At 38.7% G+C, this 26,280-nt stretch overlaps 3 protein-coding genes across 5 annotated transcripts in view; 1 reads left to right on the forward strand and 2 right to left on the reverse strand.

The window, feature by feature from the left end:
- LOC139935937 (minichromosome maintenance domain-containing protein 2-like) overlaps positions 1-26,280 on the forward strand; it is a 132,991-nt gene that overhangs the window by 103,069 nt on the left and 3,642 nt on the right. The window lies entirely within an intron of this gene.
- LOC139935835 (melanopsin-like) lies at positions 14,845-15,816 on the reverse strand. Its single transcript, XM_071930439.1, has one exon. It carries the CDS (start codon positions 15,814-15,816, stop codon positions 14,845-14,847), a length of 972 nt encoding a protein of 323 aa, XP_071786540.1.
- LOC139935836 (melatonin receptor type 1B-A-like) lies at positions 23,278-24,288 on the reverse strand. Its single transcript, XM_071930440.1, has one exon. The coding sequence runs from the start codon at positions 24,286-24,288 to the stop codon at positions 23,278-23,280; it is 1,011 nt and encodes a 336-aa protein (XP_071786541.1).

Here is a 26,280-nt window from a genome sequence, read left to right on the forward strand (position 1 = left end):
CAGTCACCCCATAAAACTCGGTTATAGGCGATATTGGTCATGCCGACGCATTAAATAGGGCTTGAAGAAGGTTTTAGCAAAACGCAGCAAATGTGTTTTGGAAGAATTAGGGCTTGTCCCACTTTGACGGCAATGGCGAAAATACCGGCTTTTCGTAGAGCGATGCACTCTCATAAGCCATACCCTCTCGATAACAGAGATCTTCCCGGTACATCGCTCATCGTTCATGGCACATTCGATCCGTACTCAGGTTGCAAGTTGATCGGACAAAAAAAAAGAGTTATGATCTGTTTGAATGCGCTCCCCGTGATTAAGAACTAATGTAAATCTATCATAGCCCAGACTCATCGCATGTCTGCTTTTAAAGGCAAAGTGTAATAGTTTTTCACTTTAAGAATGAAACAGATCACAATTGAATATTATTTTGGTTTTATGATCAACTTGGATTTACTTTTTTTAAGAAGGTTAAAAAGCAAAGTCCAGTATGATCACTTTAAGCTGCCTACCTCCCCGATTTAAGCCTTTTATTAAAAGGCTCTATATTCGATTCCATCGGGTAATCCAAGATCTGAGCATATTGAAGCAGGCGATTCAAGCCTAAAGACATTGCAGTCTGGATCACGAATTTCATACATTCAGCCTTCATAAAATGAGATTGTCTGCCATGTGGATTTGATTCTCATAAATCAAGTGTCAATCATATGAAATTATCCACTTAACATATTAGTAATACAACAAGAAATCCATAGGGTACTTCGCTAGTGATTCAAAGCAATTAAAGTAGTCATCTCTTCATTAAATAATCGTTTATTTTGATGATGTTGACACAGAAAGTCATTATTTTTATTTGTTGTTTTTTGTCCATTGTGTAAAGTAATAGAAGCTGTAATCATACAATATTGGTAGAAATTACACGGGTTTCAGTACATAATCTGAGGAGAACTTCCTTATAGCCGTGATTCAGTGATATTGTGATTCAGTATTAGTTCTATGAATCCTCCTTGAATTTCCGTGGGGCCGTTTTCGCGATGTGACAGGATTTTCCTCGTACAATTTCCTCCTTCATCGATCTTGATTGTATGTATTTTTACTGCTCGATCAACCGTCGAGCAAGGGTCGATTTTGTTCTTGAAGATTTAGGTCTAATGATTCTGTGAGTCATTAACGCTTCGCCAACCAGATTCATGTGAATTCAGTATGTATGCCTATTATAAGATTGTAATGAGAGGTTCTAATGTAGGTCAAAACAACACCGTGCGTATTTTTGGTAAATTTTTCCAGGAAAATCTGTACGTTGTCCTTGCTTTTTATTTTTCTATGAGTTAGGCGTCCTTGTTTTATTTATTTTAAACTGGGAGATGAAAGCCGTGTCCTTTGGGTTGCAGTGTTTTCAGAAAATTTCTTGACCGCTTTGTTTCAAGTGTTTTGATGTTGTTGTTGTGTTTTTGGTTCGTTTTGTTTTGTTTCACCCGTGAAACGAAGACCTATATTAAGTTGGTATAATGATACATCAAATACACGAGAACGCACTGTATTATGAACACATAAAACACATTTCGCAAGGCGTACATTAGGTAGTCGCGGCAAAATAATCATACACCCCGGGTTTTTGTGCAATGGCCATTGCTTTAAAGGCAGTGGACACTATTGGTAATTACTCAAAATAATTATTAGCATAAAACCTTTCTTGGTGACAAGTAATGGGGAGAGGTTGATGGTATAAAACATTGTGAGAAACGGCTCCCTCTGAAGTGCCATAGTTTTTGAGAAAGAATTAATTTTTCTCGAATTTGATTTCGAGACCTCAAATTTAGAACTTGAGGTCTCGAAATCAACCGTCTAAACGCACACAACTTTGTGTGACAAGGGTGTTTTTTTCTTTCATTATTATCTCGCAAGTTCGATGACCGATTGAGCTCAAATTTTCACAGGTTTGTTATTTTATGCATATGTTGAGATACACCAACTGTGTAGGCTAGTCTTATGATGCCCAACTTCCGAATGATTTGAAATCGCTGCACAAAAAAGTCGATGTACTTTTCATCACTTGAAGCCAAATGTGCTTTCGGTGTGCTGAACAAAATACCCCGTAAGAAACAGGTCAGGAAATGCAAGATCATTCTTTACAAAATGGTGTTCCTGAGGACGCCAGACTGGATTTAAACCATGCATGCACAGACTTTGAAATATATCATTTGTACCAGTTCCTATCCCCAGCTTCTTCTCTTATTACACTACTCCTTTCCATAATTTAGATATCGCGTTTCTTCATTTTCAAGTCCGTATTTTATTCATGAGTTGAATTCTAATACGACTGAATTCAGATTCGCATTGCTTAACCATGCCCCGTTTTCTACCAAAAGAAGTTTGACCTTATAGACAACATACAGCCAGGAATGTTTTCATGTTACCGCATCCATCACATACGTATATGGAAAGTCATTTTGAAGGCTATCACGTTGGATTTCAAAATGGTTTAGGGGGCTTTGGCAAACACATCAGCAGGATGAGTTAGAACAAACGTCTACGGTAAACACAATTATAGCTAGGACGGTTTATGCACGCCAGAGGGTAGAGACGGTTTGAGAACTGGGTGATCAATAAAATTGAACTCTGATCAAACCAGAAAGGTGAAATCCTATCACACCGTACCAGCACATCAATTCCTTGTACAAACTCCACTCCGGGTTCCACCCACCTTGGGCTTGTGGTAAAGAAACCGTTCACTGATTCTCAGTCGATCAGGATCGAATAACCTGCCGTGAATTTGAGAGGAGCCTCTGTAAAAGTACTTGGGGTTCCGGCTAAGTAGAAAAAGTCCAACCCAAAAACAAAACGAAGTGTGGGAACATGTGTGTTGTCCAGTGGTGTAAATTTAATATCACAAGCGAAAGTTAACACCTGCACCGTTAAGTGCGGTCATGTGTCATGTTGTGCTCATGTTTTCGAGTGACTGTACCCGAGGGGCAGATCGATTGGAAGTGGATAATTGAATACATTGTACTTTGACTCGACACATCTTTCAATTCGCTGACGATTTCTAAGCTGCCATTTTTCTCAGTTTAATCAACAATGAAGGAAATCAAAAGAGGTTTTTTAATATATATTGCTCACTCATGAGATTTTCAAAATTGCATTCTTTCGGTTTCATCAACAATTTAAGGAAATTAAAATGAGTTTTTAATATATATATAATATATTGCTCAATCATGAGATAAAAACGTTCATTAGGCGATTTAAAAAAAGTAACGAAGTTTGGCCAGTAACTCCCCCCCCCCCCCTCACAGCAAGCACACATATTCACTCCCGTTTGTTACTGACTAAAAAAACAAGAACAACTCGAGCGTTCAAAATTTGTATTTTTATTTAAAACCTTCCTCTGAACCCACGTTGTACACCTTTCATCACGGAGAATGTTTTTCTTTTTCCATACGGTGCCAGAGGGCCACTGTTTTACAAGGAACGAAAAAAGGAGAGGAAATTAAGACGTGTGAACAGGGGAAAATGTTAAGACGCGTAGTGGGAAATGTACAAGCGAGGCAGGATTCGATGAGACAGAGGGTTCCACTACTGCCTGGAGGAATCTAAGATGAGAGAAACTGTAAGCGAATATGTGAGCGTATTGTAGTAGCGGCACATAGTGAAACTACTGCACATGTGTTTCTATCAGTGGATTTCATGCGCAGTTCCTTGTCCCTCTTGTAGATATTATCTTCCCTTTGAGCATACAGAAGCAGGGGATAATTCGAGAGTGGAGAAATTGCAATGAACCTCCGTATTGAGTGAGCCGCGAAACCAATATCAGTAGGAAACAGATGGTCCATTATCTTATAGTCCGAATAGAATCTTGAATTTGAAGAGTTGATTCTGTATTGAAGAGGATGGGACCTAGTTTCAAGATTTATAGTGTCAAAGAATACTATTTATAAGCGAAGAGTACAAAACTGTTGATGTAATCCAAGTCTAGCTATTCTGTGTAGTCTACTTCTGGAATAATGGTCTAATTTCCGTAATTCAGTTAGTAATCTCGGAGTTCAACTCGGGGCAACTTGACACAGATTCTCCCTTATCTATCTTGCCATCGAGCGGTTCGTTTCACATTTTGTCCCCTATCTGCTTTACATTTCTCCGGTCTACACTAACAAAACAATCTTATCCTGCCGTTGTTGGGTGTATAGTTTCCCCGGTTGCATTGTCCAATGTGAAGTTGATGTGCAGTATATTGACCTAAAGCAGCCTCTGCGACGTGATATCCTGTATAAATATGTTTTTAGTATTGAACAGAAATCTTGACTTGGCTCAATGTGCCAACAAAATAAGAAATAAGAAACTATAGTAACTTGCGGGTACACCAATAATGTAAATCTCTCTGTGATAGTGTTGGCTCTGAAAACAGCCGGTGTGGTATCGACGTTTCGAACAGTATACTCTGCTCGTCTTAAGGAAAATCCGGTATTGTTGTCAATTAAAGGAACTATGTGAACCGTTTTTACTTGGCACACAACAGGGGGGAAAGTACACGTTGAAAATATCCCAACCGACGGTGCTGAAAATGAAAACATCTGAAGGACTGTTATTATATGTTTCAGTGTAGGTCCACGTTATTTTAAACGGTTTATGTATTGACAAAAAAAACTATGCAATTCGTGCCACCAATTAGAACAGTTTTCCTTATAATATATATATATATTTTTTTTGCTTATATTTTTTTAACACAGTGCTATCACCGAAAAAAACAATGTCAGGTAATCGGCAAAGACTATATAAACAGTGTCCTCACCAAATTTGTGTTCTGTTCTGATCAAATACACGCATTATTATTAAAAACACGACCCCGATTTGCATACATCCGTATAGAACAAAGTCAGAGCTGAATTGATGAGTTCCTGTCCCCTCAAGTAACGACAAAAAAAATCGACGAAAATCCTCCCTATTTCCTTGAGGAATGTTCTTGGAGTGGGTGTGCTGTGGCAGAAGATCAATAACGTGCTAGAGAATCACGTCCCTGCATGTGCAAATTACTCTCGCACTGCATGAAAAACGCTCACCATAAACCGGCTGAACGATTTTTTTTCCAGGGGATAAACAATACTGTGACGGGGTTTCAGGATAGACAACAAACATGCTCGGTCTGTATAGTCGTTGATCCATGATAAGTGCTCACCTGTTTTAGGCCCGTTAATTAAAATGCGTTATAAGTAAGATAGAAGGCCCTTTCTCCATATTTAAATCGCAAACAACGTTAACGCATCTTCGAAATTGAATCTCACATTGCACTCAGATCTTAAAATCCGACACCATCATTGATTGTGGGAAGAAACCAGATACCGGTATTCCACTCCAAGAAGTGAAATAAACCAGATCGAATTTGTTGAGATTTCTATTGAAGGGTGTGTTGCCATTGTTGATGTGTCATATCACATCACACTCCGTCAAGATAAATTGTAGTGCATTATGTGTTCCCTTTTCACCCTTACCTATCACTTCAATCACTGAGTGGCCCGGAGCCCTCTTCCTCTGCAAGGTGACCCCGCCTGGCCCAAGCTTACGATTCTTCTGGCGTTATCGCTCACAGGAGATGTTGGTATTAACCCTCCATTATGTGCTGAATCACACTATAAGTCATAGTATTATTATCGGCTGAAAACTGTCTACGTCGAATAGCTTTTCATTTCCTGACGCTAAATATTGAATTTCTAGACATCGATATTTCGACTAAATTAGGCAGCACATAACAGTATGGATTATAATTTGACAGGAGACAAACTGGCTAGTTAAAAAAAATACTTTTTAAGCGTCCTTGGATCTTGAGGTTTTGTCGTGAGTTCCATATTCTGGCAAACATGACCCTCCCACTGAAGACAATAGTATTATACAAATAATAATTATGAGCATTTATATTATCTATAAACATTGTTAGTAAATTATTAACAATTATGATAAACAACATCATCAAGAACATTATTTTACAACTACCTTGTTTCATAAATGCATAAATGCAGATTTTCGTGTTATATGAATTTCGAAAATGTTGTTGTTTGTTAAAACTAAAGAATTACGCAAAGAGATTTACGTGATGCAATGATGACCTATACTTTTTTGACAGTGCAGTCATCCACCTTAAAGGTATCTGTCATTTAATTTGATAAATCGGAAGACTCTAAGTGGATGCGTTTACAATGATGGATTGACTTTGTCATTTCCTTTTAGAGCGTTGACTCGTTTCATCAACTTTTAGTCGTTGACATCTCCTCCCCCCTTTTGTATGCTTCTTGGCAAATTGTATTGGCCTTTCCAAGCTGTTGTTCCCTAAAGATAGCACCATCCCATATTGAACTGCTAATCAATGCTTATCATTAATACTGTGGTGTTACCGCAAACCAAATATATATTGATTCCTCACCATGCAATGCCTTAAATCCTATATTAATACTGTTGTTATTTATATGGAATTTAAATAACTGCAGTTTCTGCTGCCCCCAAAAATGTCTCCAAGATGCAATACGTACTGAACCCTTTTTGAATCAACAGATTTGGGCTTGAGCTAAGGCTTGAGCTTCGTTCGCTTCAAGTTGATTAAAGCCCCGTTTAAGATAATCGCACGTTTTCTAAGCCCAAGCCTAAGGTTTCTAAACCAGTCCGATTATAGCCAAAGTAAGTAACCGTAGTGTACACGAGCGGAGGTAAAAAGTGCGTTTTCATACGTCTTGTTGTATTGGCTATACAGTCTAAGTACTGGTAACTGTGGTTATTAAAACTTGATGAAGAAGTAGTCGAATGTTAAGCGTATGAATAATAGACCTTTATCCACGGTGTATGGCCATCTTGAATTTCTCCCATTGATATGAATGTTACCAAAACCGAGGCTGGAAGAACAGAATAGTCCGGTTCCTATTTGTACAATGATTATAAGCATCCATTATTGTTATTCGCTAGTAGGAACAAGACCAAGATGGAGGCAGTATGATACAGGTCTATAAGGCATCAGTTTTGGATTATGTGCAGGCAAAGACACATACTCATGCAAACTAGCCACAGGCGAGGCAGCGAGTACACAAACCAACAGACAAACAGTCAATGCAAACAGGCCGGGAACAAACACCCTGACAAGCAAGTGGCAAAGACCAAACAAACAGACGGGCATACAAAGACAGATGGCTTACTCTTAATGACAAAAACTTTCCTCTGATCACATTAGATCAAGCTTTGATATAGATGTCTTATCATTATCAAAAGGGACTATATTTATTTGAATACTTTCCACAGGGAAACTGTGGTGTCGTGGGAAATTACAGACAAAGAGCCCTTTACAAGCGTGCAATTTAGAAAGTAAGTCAATGGGACTGAAATTAAAAAGGGAATGAAGTAAATGGAGAGGGGGGAGAATCTGGAAGGAAATTTGATCCCTATACCACGGAAAATGGAAAGGTTAGCTAGAATGAACCCCCAATGATGGAAAGTGAAATGGGGAAAAAAAACCTTCAACATTAAAGAAAAGCAGCCTCGTCGAGCGGGCGAAAACATTTTAAAGTATAAGGGGGGTAATCCACAGAGATTTATTGCTTTTCTGTGGCCCCAAATCATGTATATCTCCGCTGACAGTCAATTTATTCAGTGTAGGCCTTTTATAATTTCAACCAACTCAAGATATGTAGAAAAGATTGAGTTATGGAGAAACATATGAAGTCCATTCCAAATTAATTTCCGTTTGAGAGACTGATGGTGACATTGATTTGGTTAGATCTCAATCACAGCCACTTTTTCCAAATGCCACAGCCTTATCACAGGGGCCCGTCATGTATGAAATCGCAGCTTATTAAAACAATCAAGCACATCTTTCCTGCCGTGAATTAGATTGGATAAAGAGTCAATTAATTTCACTGCTATAGTGCCAGCGCTCGTCTTCCGGGGCCGGGACACCTTTCAATCATTTCCCCGATTAAAGAAGATGGCAAATTATTCGATTTTATCGCTGATCCGTTCATTGACGCGTTAGGTTCATAGACTTCACCGTCCAAACGTTGAACTTTTGCGAAAAAAAGCAGCAAAAAGACATCCAAGATGCTTATAATTTGTTCAAATACAAATGCTTATATAGACACAATGATGTTGAGCTTTGTATAGCGTGACATATGCCAATAATAACGCAGTGCGCCAATTCCCTACAGTAAACATACCACCACATCGAGTCTTGCTTTCTCAGCCAGCACTTTATAGAATTTGCTGTGCTATATTACATCCTCGACTTGACAAAATAAATCGTCTGTTCCGGCGGACAAGAAAACCCACGGTTTGAGAGCCTGTATTATAGAGAGTTGATTATGCTGAGTTGAGGGATCATCATGCATGGTTTATGGTCGAGCACACTTGATGACAACAGACGGAAAATGATCCCTATGCAATTGATCCAGCTTGGGCGATTCTGTCTGGGGTTGGATTTGCTTACTTCGCGGGTCGATACCAAACTTCCAGCTAGTTCAAATCTACATTTTCAAATTGTCTCCAGATTGTGTGACAAGTTCAGAGAGTCCAGCCCTTATTCTAAGAAACCGTTTTATCAACATTTTACATGCATCAACAAGCTTACTTAAATAAACTCCAACAATGGTCAGAGAGGGTTTGCGGTAACACCCTTTAAAAAAGCTTTTTGAGTATTATTGGTTTTGAAAAAACGGTGGTTGATAGCTCAACGTTTCGATCAGTATGCACTGATTGTCTTCAGTAGAGCAAACTGGTCGAAACATTCAGCTATCAACCACTGATTCTGTTTATAAACAACGCTACACAACAGAGATTTGTACACGGTGTTACTGCAAACATCACTCACAAAATACTTCCACAATGCAAATCTTACGGAAACATATGAGCGTATTGTTCATATTAACGTTTCCAACAGATTTTCTTTTTCTTTTTTTTTTTTTTGGGGGGGGGGTGGGGATCGAAGATGCAAAATTATATTGATGAATTTTCTCCAAAACACGTGTCCTCAATATTCAAGAGCTGTGTTTGAAAACTCCAAACGAGTCCAATAATAGTGTAATCATGTAATGTCACTTTTTAATGGAGTATTTCCCTTAAAGGGAAGGTAACGTACTCAAAACAATTATTAATTTAAAACTGCTTGGTAAAGAGCGTTGGAGAGCTGTTGATATAAACCATTTGTGAGAAACGACTCCCTCTGCTGTCCTTACTCTATGCTCTGAAGTAACGTAGTTTTTGAGAAAGATGTAATTTCTCACTAACATAATAAAAGGCTTCTAGTTAGAAGTCTTTTATTCCTATCTGAAAGCACACACCTTCGTCCAACAAGGGTGTTTTTTCTTTCACAATTTTCTCGCAACTTCGATGACCGATTGAGCCCAAATTTTCACAGGCTTGTTATTTTATGCTTACGATGGGATACATTAAGTGAGAACACTGGTCTTTGACAATTGCCGAACGTGTACAGTGCCTTTAAGACAGCTGGGCAGTCCAGTGGCTATAATGTTCGAATTCATGTTCAAATTTATTTGGTGCATAATAACAGATCAACTGTAAGTAAATAGCAAACAAAATACCCTGGAAGTAATGAAGTAAGAGCATTTGCGGTGTACAAGTGAAGTTTGAAAGTCGAGATGCCCCCTTTGCTCCGGCATGCGATGGGAATTTGTTGAATCAATTTCTGGCTCATGTGGATCGTCAACTCTGTGGTCAACAAGTGGCCAACTCAATTGATCTTTTCCTTTGAAATTAAAACCAAAAGGGGAGATGTCTGCTGAGGTACCCCATTCTTGATTTCTTTCTTTGAACGGTGTCTTGTGCAAATACTTCTGGCGTCAATGGCTTTTCCCAAAGTCCAGTTTAGGTTTCTTTATTCTGGTAATGAATAATTATATCATTGGAGATTTTAAAACTCTAAGGTGGGGGGGTGGGACCTTCCGTCTCCGTTGTGCTTGTATGCTCGGTGTGCTATCATAAGTTCGGTTTCGTTGGTTGGTTTTCCTCCTCCCTGACACCATGCACAGGCGGTGTACCCCTACATATGGAAAATAATTTCCTTGGACTAGGGAATTCTGTGCAATCTTTCAGGTGAATGTTGGCACTGCGGTATTATTAGCCATGGGGATGAAAAGTCATGTTTGTTTTCCCTGATCAAATTTCATAGCCTCTGTGGTTCAATGGAACACAGTAAGTCATGTTTGTTGTTGGAGTCATGCTTCGGTTTCACATTATACGGCTGTGATTAATACTGGCATGTTGCACCATACAGCTATACAGATTTCTCGTTTATTTATTTATTCTGTTATTTATGACATTTTCTTTACCGAGGGTATGCCTGAACACTTTAAACTGATTACCATATTGGGTTACATTTCGCATTAATTTAACAGCATGAGTTTTCTGTCGTGCATAATTTCCTATATATTGACATAGTGAATTCACTTCAGGCAGCAATATAACACTATGATACAGTGGAGTGCGTCACTCAGCAATAGATGCAAGTGTCCGATCACTACTAATAAGATGCTCCCTATTGCTTTTCGTATTTCACTATTCAATCTCTGCTGCAATCGTTATGGCAAAGCGGTATTGTTCAAGTACAACACTAGAAAACAACTGAATTCTCTCGGTAATCTTTTTAACTGGAATGATAAAGTTCATTCCATATATTTTTCCCATAGGAGTTAGACACTTTGCGTTTTAAATCAACTGTCCATGTATTTTGACGTATCACCTTGTCATATTTTGCCATTTTTACTGGCGACTTGGTGAAGGCAACCAATTGCAAACGCCGTCAAAAAGGACACTTTGGTTCCCCCAAGAGAAATGCCTATTTCCTTAGAAGCTTCAGGAAATTTTGGGAAAATCGATTGTGAATGATGTCTGTCTCTTGAGACGGCAAGGAACCAGTTGCCAGAGTATTGCATGGTGTGACATTGCCCTAAGCTTCTTTGGAACGACACGTTGCTGTGTTGGTTATGGGTACATTGAACTATAGAGACCGTGGAACCATTGGTATAACAAATGAATGGTCTGTTTTTCCAAGCGTCGATGCAATTCGCAGCTTGTTTATAACCATTTCAAAAAATAACTGCGTAAATATGAACACTGTTTATGGTCCATTTTCTCAGTTTTAAGTGTATGTTTTAATTGATAATTAAATTATTTCGTGTTTATTTGCTTTTCATGTTTTTGTCACACCAAGTGACCCAACTGGCGTAAGCTTCTATAGTGACCCCTAAATTTGCAAGTGGCTCTGTTATAGCATTATCTTTTCCGATCGTTCGTAGAACAGTCGTCGTTCGGCTGCGTCGGACTACAAATATTGGAACGCAAGGGGGCGCTATTAGCTTTTTCAGACAGCTGTATCTCGCGGTAGAATTTTTTTGTTTAGCCTATGCCTGTACAAAATAATCCTCATTCAACCTCATTCAATAGTTGACTTTTCGCGCTCGAAAAACTTATGTTATGTGACTAAACGTTTATTATGTATTTTAAACCTAACTTTACTATCACCATTATACTTTACTATCAACTTTACTATCACCATTACGGATCCTTCAAAAAGCAAACATAACTTAGCATTAAAATTCCCCATAAATAATCAAATGACGTCGTAGTGTATAAGGTAAGTGATGCATTTACACCCGCTGTACTCATGTAGCCTGTATAGACCTTACTGGCCGATGCTTACAGTACACACCTAATGGGCAATATTGGTAATTCATTTCGTCATAAAACGATGATTTGGACATGATGTAACTAATAAGTTTGTATTGATTTTGAAGAGCCCAGACCTTGTTCGTGTTTAGGCTTCCCGTCTGACATCCCCAAACTGTTATTAAAGGAACACGTTGCCTTGGATCTGTCGAGTTGGTCTTTGAAAATCGTTCTGTAACCGTTTGTTGTAAAATGTATATGGTTATAAAGATATTGTAAAAGTAGAATACAATGATCTACACAAATATGCCTCAAAATTGCACGGTTTTCTTTTTACCCTGTCGACTAACACAGTCGGACATTTATGGGAGTCCAAATTTTGACTCCCATAAATGGCCGACCTTGATAGTTCGCGACGTAAAAAGGAAAACCGTGCAATTTCGAGTGATACTTGTGTGGATCATTATATTCTACTTTTAAAACATCTTTCTACCCATATGCATTTCATAACAAACGGTTTCAAACGCTTTTAATAGACCAACTCGTCCGATCCAAGGCAACGTGTTCCTTTAAGTTCCGATAAGTAGTTTTCCCTTATATTATCCCTTATATTATACTGCCTAATGGTGTGGAATTAAACCTGAAACTAGACTTGGATCCAAGGTTATGATCGTGGTTTTGTGTAGTCTCCCCCATACCCATCAATACATTGTTGCCTGGTGTAGCGCCCTCCGGCAGATTAACCTCCGTCATTGGACTGCGAGTTGGAGCGATTGATAGCTAATTATGTCGGGCGTTTTTCGTGGCTGATGCAGAGGAATAACCACGATCTCAGAATTGAAATCGAGGTTGACCTGAAATCTAAAACCTGAAATCTGACATTTCATATGAACAGCTTAAAATAATGTATCAAGTCTTCTCTTCATTCAGGCGCTTGTTTATAAATACTTCCAGCACTTTTTTCTGTCATTTAAAATCAAATATGGTTTGAAAGATATATTCAAAATAAAATGTAACTATTTCAATAAATATCCTTTGAAGTTGTGTGTGTTTTGTAATGGTAATGTCATGACAAAACCGGGTCCGCATTACTTTGTAGAACAACATAGTTTACTCCACAAAATTGTGACAGTGTGCCGCGGGTTGCACCTGGTTGCAATGGGTAACGTTGTTTGTGTTATACAACATGTTGTGTCCATGGTGTATATTTTTTAGCACGAACAACTGCTGGCAAAAGGTACGGAAAGAAATATAACATTCCAAAGAGCATCTTGAGAGATTTGGAGGCAAAGTGCCCAAAGGTACTTACATTAGTGCTCACAGTGCATTTAATAATCAATTTAAATAAAGTCTTAAAGACCTGGACACTATTGGTAAATGTCAAAGACCAGCCTTCTCACTTGGTGTTCTCAACATAAACATAATAACAAACCTGTAAAAATTTGATCTCAATCAGTCGTCGAAGTTTCGAGAAAATAATGAAAGAAAAAACGCCCCTGTCACACGAAATTGTGTGCGTTTAGACGGTTGATTTCGAGACCTCACATTCTTAATCTAAGGTCTCGAAATCAAATTCGTGGAAAATTACTTCTCTCTCGAAAACTATGGCACTTCAGAGGGAGCCGTTTCTCACAATGTTTTATACTACCAACCTCTCCCCAGTACTCGTTACAAAGTCAGGTTTTATGCTAATAATTATTTTGAGTAACTACCAATAGTGTCCACTGCCTTTAAAACGTTCTTTTACAATCATTAATACAAAATGTCAAAAACCATAGTCCAAATAAGCTATAATCGGTTTCTTTCAATCTGAAAATTTAATCATTTTTTGTTTCTCTTAAATTGTTGTTCCCTGCGGTGAACGCGCAGTTAATTTGACTACCTATTCCATTTCCAAATTAACCTCAATTTAAGAAGGATTTATCACTTTACAATCTATACCTTTGTAATGCCTTGCCAAATTGTGGGTCATCGTCAAGGTATTATTACACATCAATTAAGTTGATTTTAATTTGTGTTCAAGGCCATAGTTATATCAAACACACGAACTTGTATGAATAGGGGAAAGGTATTGAAAACCGTCAGTGTAATCATGATGTCACTGTTATATCTTTAAACCCTGCATTGAGAGACCTGTGCTTCAATTCTGACAAAGCTTTTTGAATTATAGGAGCATTTTTATTTACATTCTTTCCAATGTTGTTTTTTAATTTTATTTTTTAAGTGTGTTGTTTACATTGCCTGGATTAGGCAAGCTTAATTGTTTGCAACTGAAATGTCAGTGTCAATTTTGTGGTATACTCATCTTCCATTATACAGAGTGCTCATAGTGAGAGTGTCCGGACAAACTAACAAAGTCTTAACTTCATAGCCGTTGCATTAAATATACCTCCGGTTGGAGAATTGTAAATTTTCCCCACACAATCATGAGGATTCGATCTTTCGGAAAGTGAGTACATCACACAATTCAATTAAACATTTCTCTTCCACTTTAATGAAAATGTGTAATTTGGTTTCATCTGTACCAGTGACAATTATTGACACCAATGTTGAACACTGGATTTTTGTTCTCCCCCATTCTAACCAAGTCACAGACCAGTGACGTGGTTAGGACAATGGAATTATTACATTTTTCAGCAGCTGGCAGTGGCCCTCACTGCGTGGTTTAGATTAGTTTTTAATTTTATTCGACCTTCACGTAAGACAGAAATAGGTTGCAGTGTAGGTTGAATTCTTCCAAAGCCTTGACTTATATAGCAAATAGATTTCATAACCAAACCAAAGTGTAAACATTCTCTGTTTAATATAATTTAAATGAATGGGGATCATCAAAATGAAAAGTATTCAGATTGCATTTTCGATATTTGACGAAAATCGTGAAAATATCAGCAATCTGAATTTTGATAGTCGTTCGATGAGTACTCCGTAATAGTATACTTATAAGGATAACTAATATAAATAAACAAATACAACAACAAAACAACACGTATGAAAAGATTGCTTTCTAAAGCATGTGTGACATTATATTGTAAAATACCACATCTAATAATGACCTTTATAACAGCACCATTAGAGTTGGTGTTGTAATGTTCTTCGTCACAATGTTTACTACGAAATACTGTATTGTTCATAATACACATATCAAGCGAAAAATACTATGCAATAAGAATAATAGTACAAATATAGTTGTTGTGAAGCATTTCGTTATTTGAGGACAAAATGAGGGATTTTCTTGAAGCTACAAGTAATAATACTTCGCATAACAATGCTAAAGTGTGGATGCTTAGTGGCGTAAATAACAGGGTTTACACAGCTGCTGGCCAGCAGAAAAACCACAGCGTATGGGATGAAGAAATCACTCCCTGAAACAACCAAACAAACACTGTACGGTGTCATGCATACCAAAAAAGCACACACAACGTAAAACATGTTCTTCGTGACCACTTTCTGACTACTTTTCCTGGCTCCCCTTTGGGCTGGCTGGACGGGGTGCGAGCATTCTTCCGATCGTTGGAGTGGAATGACTCGTTTTCTGTGACCCTTTAGATGGATGAATAGTTTGGCATAGCTTGTAATGATGATAAATGTTGGGATTGGGTAATATGTCACAGCTAGTAGAAAACTGTAAGAGTCAAGTTCAGTGCTGCTTGATGACGTCTTCCAAGTGCAAGAGCTGTACTTTGGGTTGTATCCCAATTCACCGAATCCGAACACAAACGGAATGGATGCCATCGTTAGTGGGATCAACCAAGTTGTTCCTATGATGATTGATACCACAATATGTGTAAATGCACGACCTGTGTGATGAGGTTGTCGGTTTGATACTAAGACGAGGCGGTAGACAGCGATACATGTAAGATTATAGACGCCACACCCAATACACGTCACTGAGCAGAAGCCACACAAGATGCAGATCCAATCTGGGATCAATCCATGAGGACTGAGCATAGCCGCCGCATTGATCGGGATGTTGAGGCAAGTGATGAGATCAGCAACACTAAGATTCACTACAAAACAGTTAGTTGTGTTATGAAGCTTACGGGACAGACCAAAGGCGAGAATAACCAGAATGTTCCCAATAGTTCCAACCACGGCAACGATGAGAAGAAGTGTGCTGACTAAATGTATTTCTACATTGGACAGGACCGACTCAAACATGGCACTTTTATTCTCCATTGCTGTTTTGTGATAGTGAAATAAGTTACGCATCGATTTATGCATGCCTTATCATCACTGAATACTGGAAAAGCTTTTAGGAGCAGTAGCTCCCTACTTGCCTATAGTGATTGGCCTTGTGGATAATTTGGCATACTAATTATGTGGCCTATAACCTACTCTCACCTGAAGAATGCATTGCTTAACTTCATTTGACAATTGCATCATAAAGCATCAGAAATATCAAAAATTACAAAAGGCAGAAACAAATTTTGCACACAAAACAACGCACTAAACTTAGGACTTCATGAACAGAGTTATGCCAAATCACTCGGCACGACATGCGTCGTGACAGCATCGGTCCTGTAATTACGATAGTCGGTCATTTTTCTGAAACTTTATTTGTGAGATAATATTTGACTAAGGCGCCGTAATCCTGTGATCTCGTAAGCGTGACTTTGGAACCGGACAGCAATTGACTCATCTAACTAGGATCAAGATGACACTCCATAAGGCCGTGCAGGAATTGGTGACCTCCGCAGTAAAAGGTTGGATCGCTGAAAAGGCCTATTCTTCGCTTGGATTCGGATGCCGCCTAATTTACATTCCAATATTTGGGGCGCTGTTTCATGAGGTGCACCTGTGTATTGAGAGAGTTGCCACATAAAGGGAACCGTTTCCCTTGGTCACGTGGTTGCTGGACGCCATTTTGTCTCACAATGCAGCAAAACCCAACGGGCAGACTAATCTGGCACCCCGTGTTCGCCCATGCGTTTCTTGGGGAACAAAATGGCATCTAATCGCAATTGGCGTAACTCTCCCTGTATACTGCTCTGAGGTGCACCACACTAAACAAAATCCCTTGCAACCAACGCCAAATGTTAGACTTTAAAAAAACAATGAAATACATTTTCGGATAACTTAACTACAGATTTCTTTACAATTTTTTAGCAGCTCAGTCATTTGGAAGTATCGCTAAACGCCCCAAGAAAAGTCCAAAAATTTCCCAAACCGACTTACAGCCACTTTCCTTGAAGCACCTCTCCCCTCCCCAAGCAGAAACGGACCTACATTAAAGCCTAAATCTATCAGGTTTCCCTCAAAATTTAAAGCACATATCCAGCAGGTTATGGTCACTTGTCATAATTATGCAACATTAATTGCAGGCCCCCGAAAACATTGTTATGCTAAGGAATTTGAGCCTATTCAAATTATGGTAATCAGTTTGGCGCGTGAATGTTTGCATAATAATTTTAGGCTGATCCACCCTCTTAGACTTGACTTCAGTGCCAGAGGGCGCAATGCTATACGGCCAATCGCGCGTGTAATTAAGGATGACTACAACCACCCTGTGACAATATTAATAATGAAGCCAGCTACTCATCAGTCTTAGTGTATGTTTGTCTTCGATTAGGCCGACAAACAATCAGTCCAGAAACCTAGTTTCATCGGACAACATTTGCCTATACCTGTCCGTGTGCAGGTCGATTTCATTATCGACTAGCTTTGGGACTCGAATAAATGTCAACAATGTTGTAGAATGTCTCTTTGTCATGTCAAAACTATGATTGACAATGAACTTTATCAACAGGGTAGAAAAGTGAACTGCCAAACGCGTGTGTGTTTGTCTAGCAAGATGATAAAGCCACGAAACATCCAAAAATGTTGTTATAAAACTTTTTATTGAGGATAAGTGCCTTCATGTGTAAAGACTAGGTGATCAAGTTTTAAATAATATGGTTTATAGTTTATGGTTTATCTAAAATCATTCAACAATTAGCGTTCCCGAACTGCTTTATGAATGTAAAATTTTAAAAGACCTTAAAAATCACACCAAATAAAATATAATAAAACATGAATAAAGTCTTCTGTTCTTTTTGTTTTGCATTGACCTCGTAACTAAGTTGTTATCCAAATCAATTATAGATGTTCTAAATAAAATAAAACAAGTCACCTAATGACTGATGGATATTACCGTGAGATCCTCTTTAATGGCAACTGGTAAGCGCCGATTATCTCACGGTCCTCGATCATTAATTATCGATGCAACAAATAGCTACACGAATTTGCTTAACGCTTTTGTTCAGCAGACTGCAACGTTTTCAAGCAGACGTTAATTCAACAAAACTATCCAACACAGCAAAATTAGGTTGCAAGGTGGACTGTAAAATGTCCAAAATGTTCAGTCTAATAGTGATGGGAAGAAAATTGTCTTTTTTTTTTCGTGCAAAAATACATAATTTGTTATAAACTGATGATCGTCGTTGTGACGATGTCCGTTGAAGCGTAAAATTAATGTATACTAAAGTTTGTTTTTTTTTTCATTAAGGAGACGGTCCACGGTTGCAATATTGATCTTGAGTTTGACATGCTTGACTTAAGACCATACATTCTTAGTTTCCCCTTTTTCGTGTTATTTGTTGTACTCGTTCAAAGGCTCGGTATACAGTTTACTGGTTAATATAGTTGGAGGATTAATGTAAAGCTCCTTCTGAAGACCTTTGGTTCGGCCATCTTTATTTTCTTACATTCAATTCAACGTTACCAAAACGAGGCTGGGACTCTGTCAGAGAAAAATTGTCAAAACGATGTAATAAGTCGTACAATGAATACATCACTAATTAATTTTTTACAGTGAAGGGCAAATATAGTTTTTGTTCGATGACAATATTAGCATCCATTGATGTTGTTACAATCCTTTACGTCAGCGTCAAATTATTTGGTCATCGTTATCATTATCATGGTGCTTTGTTTGTCTGCCCCATTCCGTCCCCTGTGTTCATGTACGATATGGTGTATAACTTAATTTGTGTTTAGAAAACCAGTGTCTTCTTTTATTAAGGCATCTTTATAATACAAGACGTCGTCTTTTGAATATGCCTCCAATATGCTTCATTGTGTGCCATGTGTACAATTGACCTTCTCTTAAATTACTTGTACGCTTTTGCAATTTGGCAAAAATGTTGAGGTTGATTGCATTGAACAGAAGCATAATTCAACTAAATTAAATTCGACGTTTGTTTCCAAACTTAGTAAATAGAAGAAGAACGTGTATTTAGAACAATTATTTCAATCAAAGACATTCTAGAACTGATTGGACAGAACATAAATAGTGAAATGTATTGTTTTGAGATCATACATTGTGATGTCTGGAAACAAACAAACAGACCAACATGCGGGCTTTATCAGAAACTATAATTAACTTGACATATATTCATGAATATTCATGAACCGGTTTAATGTTTATTACTAATACAAACTAAGGCTCATGTCAATGTGACTGATGGATGAACAACTTCATATATTCGTATTATAATCGTTGGTTGTTTTAATTTTGCTTTTTGCTTTTTTTTCCTTTTCCTTTTTTTGGAAAAAAATGGAGATGTAATAAGGCTCAATTGGTCCGTTTTTACTTTATGATTAACCATGAGTGCTGTTTGCAATGGTCTACGGAACATCACTCAATTAAAAAGCTCATTTTCAAATTGAGGGAGATAGCATGTCATTAGTACATTTGATTCCAACTATTCAAAACATATTTATTCGCAGGAAAAAATAACTTGGATCATTTGACGTTGATTGTTGATTGAAGAGACCTATTCCCTATTCCATTCAAAGACCTTCACATCACTATCAATCTTTCAATATTTTCTGATGGTTAATTCCATACTAATGTTAATGAAGTTTTAGTAGCTGGGGGTTTAGTAATATAATTGATCTCAAATGAGTGAATAATGCATTCAAGGATGAGTCTTCGAGGTCGTTCACACGCCGTACTAAAGTTGGTCTAAGTCCACTTAGACCGGTTCGGGTTCAACTTTTGTGCGTGTGAACGCAAATAAAGTTAGACCGGATCGGGTTTAAACCCCAAAACTTAAACCGTCCAGCGAGGCGGTCTAAGTCTAAACCGGTTCGGGTTTATCTTTTAACACTGCGTGTGGACAGAATGACATCCGGTTTTAACTCACAACGGACGACCCATTGTGTGGTTCAATGCACACGCCCGGGACCCGGAATGCTTGTATACGGTTTCTGTTGCCTCTGATGCTGAAAAGCACCGAGTATTTATATTACTTTCTTGCCGCTTACCGAGTTGGCGAAACCCTCTTGATCGGTGTATGCAGTTTAACACAGGCCCACGCCCATGATTTATTAAATTCTGAAACAAAATGATATTTTTCAAGCTTTTTTTGTTGAGTGTCCTATAATAAATTTAAACTGTTTTTCATGCGTATACTACGAGCGCAGAGAAGAAGCATATTTTGTAATGCTTCTCACATGTACAGCGCTGCCATCCCATAGTGATCACTCTCTGATATCCCATAGTTATCCATCACCGATCCCGTGGATGTGCCTTTCTATTGCTGTCACCGTTACTAGCGTGCTGTACTTTCAATCTAGGAGAATGAACTGCAGTGGGCGCGAGGCTGTGTGTAGGGGAAATTCCCTACGCCAGCAATATCACCACGTTGTTGTTGGGAAGTTGGGAAAATACTGCAAAGTACATGTATTTACGTAACTTGCACGTGTGTAGTTGTGTTTATGAACGAATCGGAATAAAAATCGCAGCACCAGCTTTTGAGAGATCGCAACTTCCAATCGATTGAAGTACAAACTAAAAGTATTTAAATCGGAAACAGTGGTATAAAACAAAACACAAAAATGAAACGTGTTCTGTTTCATGGAATATGGACAATATTTTGGTGAGTTTTCTCGACGGTTTGTATCAATATTTTGTTTGTTTAAAAAAAAAATTCGAGTCGTGTTCATGTTTGTTTTAAGTGCCCGTGTACTCCCAACCGTAAAACTGTTGCCGCGTTCGATTGAGCCATTTGTATCCAATAATTATGCCCTGATGATCATCCAGGGCATGGGGCACTCAGCATCTCGGCATACTCGGTGCGTGAATCTGATGAATAAAACCGGATGTTAGAGCAACGGGGTCGCGTCTACTTTGACCTCTTAAAACCGAAGATAAACCGGATCGGGTTTAACTCTGTGCTGTCTGAACGCAAGGGGGTTTTATTTTTACGACCACCCCCCGCTGCTCGTAAAAGTTAGACCGGTTCGGGTCTAAGTTAGTACGCTGTCTGAACATACCCTTCTATACACCGCTGTGCAGTGGGTTAGGAAGGTGGGATGCAAAACCATGATAGATAAGTAAGCTTCACAAACTGGTATTTTCATGACCTGTGAGACATCAAGGAAAAAGTGTTGTTGATAGTGTATGACCATTTAAAACACTACGTGTTTTTTTATTTTGTTTTTTTTTCTTTTTTTAAAGGAGATGCAAGTGTCCCCAGTTGGTCCGTTTTACGTTGTAATTGTCTTCTGAGTGATGTAGTATGGTCTACGGAACCAAACTTAATTAAAAAGCTCAGTCAAACTGCAAGAGATATCCGTCATTGGACATTTGAGTCAATTTACCCCAAAACATAAACATTAGCAGTAAAAACAACCAGTGAATCATTTAAAGGCAGTGGACACTATTGGTAATTGCTCAAAATAATTATTAGCATAAACCTTTCTTGGTGTCGAGCAATGGGGAGAGGTTGATGGTATAAAACATTGTGAGAAACGGCTCCCTCTGAAGTGCCATAGTTTTCGAGAAAGAAGTAATTTTCCACGAATTTGATTTGGAGACCTCAGATTTAGAACTTGAGGTCTCGAAATCAACCATCTAAACGCACACAACTTCGTGTGACAAGGGTGTTTTTTTCTTTCATTATTATCTCACAAATTCGATGACCGATTGAGCTCAAATTTTCACAGGTTAGTTATTTTATGCATATGTTGGGATACACCCACTGTGAAGGCTAGTCTGTGACAATGGGCAATAGTGTCCACTGTCTTTAACGCTGAATGTTGATTGAAGAAACCTACTCCATGCAAAGCCCTTCACATCGCTATCAATCATTTTCTCCGATGGTTACTTCCATACTTATGTTGAAAAGACTTAGTGTAGTTGAGAGTCGTAAGATCTCAGAAGGGTAAATAATACATTAGAGGATGAGTCTTATATACTCCGTTATGCAGGGGGTTTAGTTTGGCTTAAAGTAAGGTGGGGGCAAATTCACAAAAAGATAATAAAGCTGCACAAAACTGGTACATTCATGACCTGTGAGACACCAGGAAAATAGTGTTGTTGCTCGTGTATGACAATTTAAAACATTGGAACTGTGTAACAAGGATTACAAAAGGGGTTGGGTGTAATTAGACAAATATTAAATTATACATATAATTATTGTATGTCAAAATGGAAGATCTGTCTTCAAAATTGTAGATCATCGTTCACCCGGAAGAAGGGCGTAATGAAGAGTTGAAGAGTTTTCGGAGAACAGAAAGTCTGTCAGAGATGTGAAATTTTGACCGTTTTTTGGGTCCAATAAAACACAACGGTAATGCCATATAATATTATGTCAATGGTGCTTTGGGGTCCTGAAGCCTGCATTAGTATCCCATTTGCATTAGTAGGGACCGGACTTAATACTTCCGGGCACACGACCAGATAATCCCGTCAACCACCCCCACCCCCTCCGCCCCGCCCAATCCCAATCCCCAATCCCACTCCTTTTCTTTGGGGGTAGAATAGAACACCTTTTCGAACAAACATTTTGTCCGCGTTGTTTTTTATTACTTTTTTTTTTTTAATGAATGTAAAATCATAAATATTACAACTTGTATTTATTACACAATGCAGCAGTCATCAGCCTTTACAAGGATGCATGACGTCAGTGTATATCGATCGAAATTGTGCTGTTCACTTTATCTGCCCGTGCCAGCTAGAGAAACTGATTAAGCATTGGCTTTCGACATGCATTCTGTCAAAATGATAAGTTGATTTGACGAAGTTATCATGAAAAGTCTATTGTTCAATTATTCGTCGCCTTGAGTTCTTGTGAACTAATATTAGGCCTGTACGGTAGAAAAATGGATTACTTCGCATTTGATTATTACAGAATAGTAGAGCGTTTTTTAGTTGTTGAAGTCGTCACAATAGTCATTACTATATCAATTCGATTTACTTGTGCAGCACACGCTGACCAAAATATAAACACAAAGAATATTTTCAGTTTCGTTAACTCTGAATGCTTGGCAAAGCTTTCTCATATATTAAAATCTTTATCGTTGTAGTATATCAAACAAAGTCACTCATAGTCGTTTTCAATTGATGTAAGGTCAAAAGGCAATGTCGAGAGATCAATTACTCATATTAACTGCAAATCAGAATCTAGGCTGATTTTGTCCGTGTTTTAAGAGTAAAATCCCCGTTTTTGCAAATTTCAAGATGTTCAAGTCTTGTTCATCACACATCAATGTTTTAGACACTGTTGTTATTTCCATTACATCGAACAACATCGTTTGTAATTGTTCATTGGGAGAAATAAAACACGGTGGAAGTTTTCCCAATTTCATCTGCATCTGCATCTGTTTATAGCTACTGTACAAACGCCTGGTGTGGCTATCCCGTACAGAACGAAATTACTCCCAAGGTAATTTAACTCGCTGCGGGATCTTTTTGAGTTTGCACAACAAGATGCATCTGATCACTTTCTTGAAATCTGGATGTTTGGTCGCATAGATGAAGGGATTTATACAACTATTGCAAGACAGTATGACAGCAGCGTACGTTGTGGCTCTCAGGCAGGCTGGGTGGGTACACAGCAATGATAATCCATAAGGAGTTGTGCACATGAAGAATAAGCAAACAACATAAAACATGTTCTTGGTGACTTTGACTTGCCTCCTGTCAAGTCTCTCGCGCAGGTTTGGTCTTTCCTCTTGATGGGGCTGTATCACGCTAGACACGGTTGGCTCGATGTTCTCGGGCGCCACTTTCTTGACTCGTGAACGCAGAAACACGAATATCTTAAGGTAACATGTTATGATGATTGCAGTGGGGAGTGGGTAAAATACCAGCGATAACATAACGTCATAAGCCTTTGCTCTTTCGTGGGCGTTATTCTTAAGGCATGTTCGGTAGCGACTGCTGTAACCAAGCTCCCCGAGGTCCGTAATCAATGGTGTCACCGAAACACACAGTGGAACTACCCAAATGATAACAAGCATGAAACAGACGATTGTGGGTCTGCAGAGGAATAGGAACGTGGCTTGACTGTACCGAATCAGTATAAGACGGTTAACAGCGATACAGGCTAGAGTATAAACACTTACTCCGATACAAGTTATCAGAATAAATCCGCACCAAACGCACAGCCAGTCAGGTAGAGGCCAACCGTCATCGGCCACAAAAGCCACTATGATCCAAACGAGATGAAGGCAGATCAGAAAGTCCGAAAAGCTTAGATTGACTACAAATATGTTCATCTTAGTGCGAAGTTTGTACGAAAGGAAAACGGAAACGATGACCACCGTGTTCCCCACTATGCCCAATACCGCCACGAGTGCTAAAACACCCGCTAAGATTTGCCTCTCCAAAAGGCTTGATGCAGGTTGTTCCTCATCCAATCCAGAATGTGAATAGTTCTCCATGTTGCCACAGTACTGGGCGAGCTACAGCTGCGATGTAGTTCTCTTCCCATCAACTCGTGAAATAGTTTGGGCTTTGCGAGTTGTCCCGTCTGCTCTTCACGCCGACTGTGTGTTGGTTGGTTGTGAGCATCACGATATGGCAATGCAGTGTTTGTTATGCTGTCAGTTGCTGCTTGTTATTGTCACTCAAGCGGCTCGTATAAGCTAAACCGGCAACACTGCTGACAAAATTAATCCAGCCGGTTTTGTTTTAAGTGACGGTCACAGGGGGAGCGTATTGCCGCGTAACACGAGCACCGAACTGAGCAAAGTTCATTTGCATACTCGTTAGTATTTACGTCCCTTCAGTTGCCATGGATATATGTATCGTAAACAAAAATACAATGGATTAAAGGAACACGTTGCCTTGGATCGGTCGAGTTGGCCTTTGAAAAGCGTTTGAAACCGTTTTTGTATAAAATGCATATGGGTAGAAAGATTTTGTAAAGGTAGAATACAATGATCCACACAAACATGCCTCGAAATTTCACGGTTTTCCTTTTACCTCGTCGACTAACACGGTCGGCCATTTATGGGATTCAAATTTTTGACTCCCATAAATGGCCGACCGTGTTAGTTCGGACAGTAAAAGTAGAACCACGCGATTTCGAAGCAAACTTGTGTGGATCTTTGTATTCTACTTTTCAATAATCTTTCCAACCATATGCATTTTATAAAAAAACGGTTACAAACGCTTTTTATAGACCAACTCGTCCGATACAAGGCAACGTGTTCCTTTAAGCACAAAAGTGTTTTCCCTTTGTAGCTAATCATCCTTTTAATTGAAGAAATGAATTCTTGAAATTAACAAAGAAGTCGATATTTTTTAGTATAACTGTGAGCCACACGCCACACGAATATTGTAATCCATGTAGCGTGATAACTACCCTCCAGTTCCTTTTGTTTCTCCGTCGTGGGGGAGGGGGGGGGGTCAGTTTCCTCTTGGTTTAATGACGTGTGGTGGCATAGCGGAATAACAGCACGGATTCAATCTCATCGTGTTGCTGATCAGCTGGTGTGGGTTCGAGTCACGATCATGACATGCGTGTCCTTGAAGCGTCAATTATTGCCAGTCCTTCGGATGGGACGTTCAGCCGTAGGTCCCGCATGTTGTGTTATGCACGTTAAAAGAGCACACTTACACTTGCCGCTAAGAGAAGGCGTTTGCCCAGGTGTTTCTGGCTGTATAGCACATTGTAAACCCTTATAAGTTGCTACATGGTCTGTGAATGATTCACCCGTCTGTGAATGATTCTGTCTGTTCAAGCGCCTTGAATACATTATTGGTAGATACGTGCGCTATATACGACTATTATTGTTATCATTATCAGATAATGAGGAGTGACAATCAAAGGCTAACATAGATTAATGCGTTGATGTAAAAAGTCTATCCTTCCATAAATTATTACTATGTGATAAGGGAAATGAATAGCATAAGCATAATTTTTCACAAACATACCGATCAATTTAAATTCAAGTTTACAGTTTTGCACAACGATGCGTAAATTATAATCAGAATTGGTAGGATCTTAAAAGAGGTTCTTAAAGGAACACGTTGCCTTGGATCGGACGAGTTGGTCAAAACAAAAGAGTTTGTAACCGTTTTTTATAAAATGCATATGGTTGGAAAGATGTTTTAAAAGTAGAATACAATGATCCACACAAGTTTGCCTCGAAATTGCGTGGTTTTCCTTCTACTGTGCGAACTAACATGGTCGGCCATTTATGGGAGTCAAAATTTTGACCCCCATAAATGGCCGACGTGTTAGTCGACCAGGTAAAAGAAAAACCACGCAATTTCGAGGCATGTTTGTGTGGATCATTGTATTCTACTTTTACAACATCTTTCTACCCATATGCATTTTATAAAAAACGGTTACAAACGCTTTTCAAAGACCAACTCGGCCGATCCAAGGCAACGTGTTCCTTTAAATTTGATTTTTTTTATTTCAT

The sequence above is a fragment of the Asterias amurensis genome, chromosome 4 (genome assembly GCF_032118995.1).
Source record: "Asterias amurensis chromosome 4, ASM3211899v1".
NCBI lineage: Eukaryota > Metazoa > Echinodermata > Asteroidea > Forcipulatida > Asteriidae > Asterias > Asterias amurensis.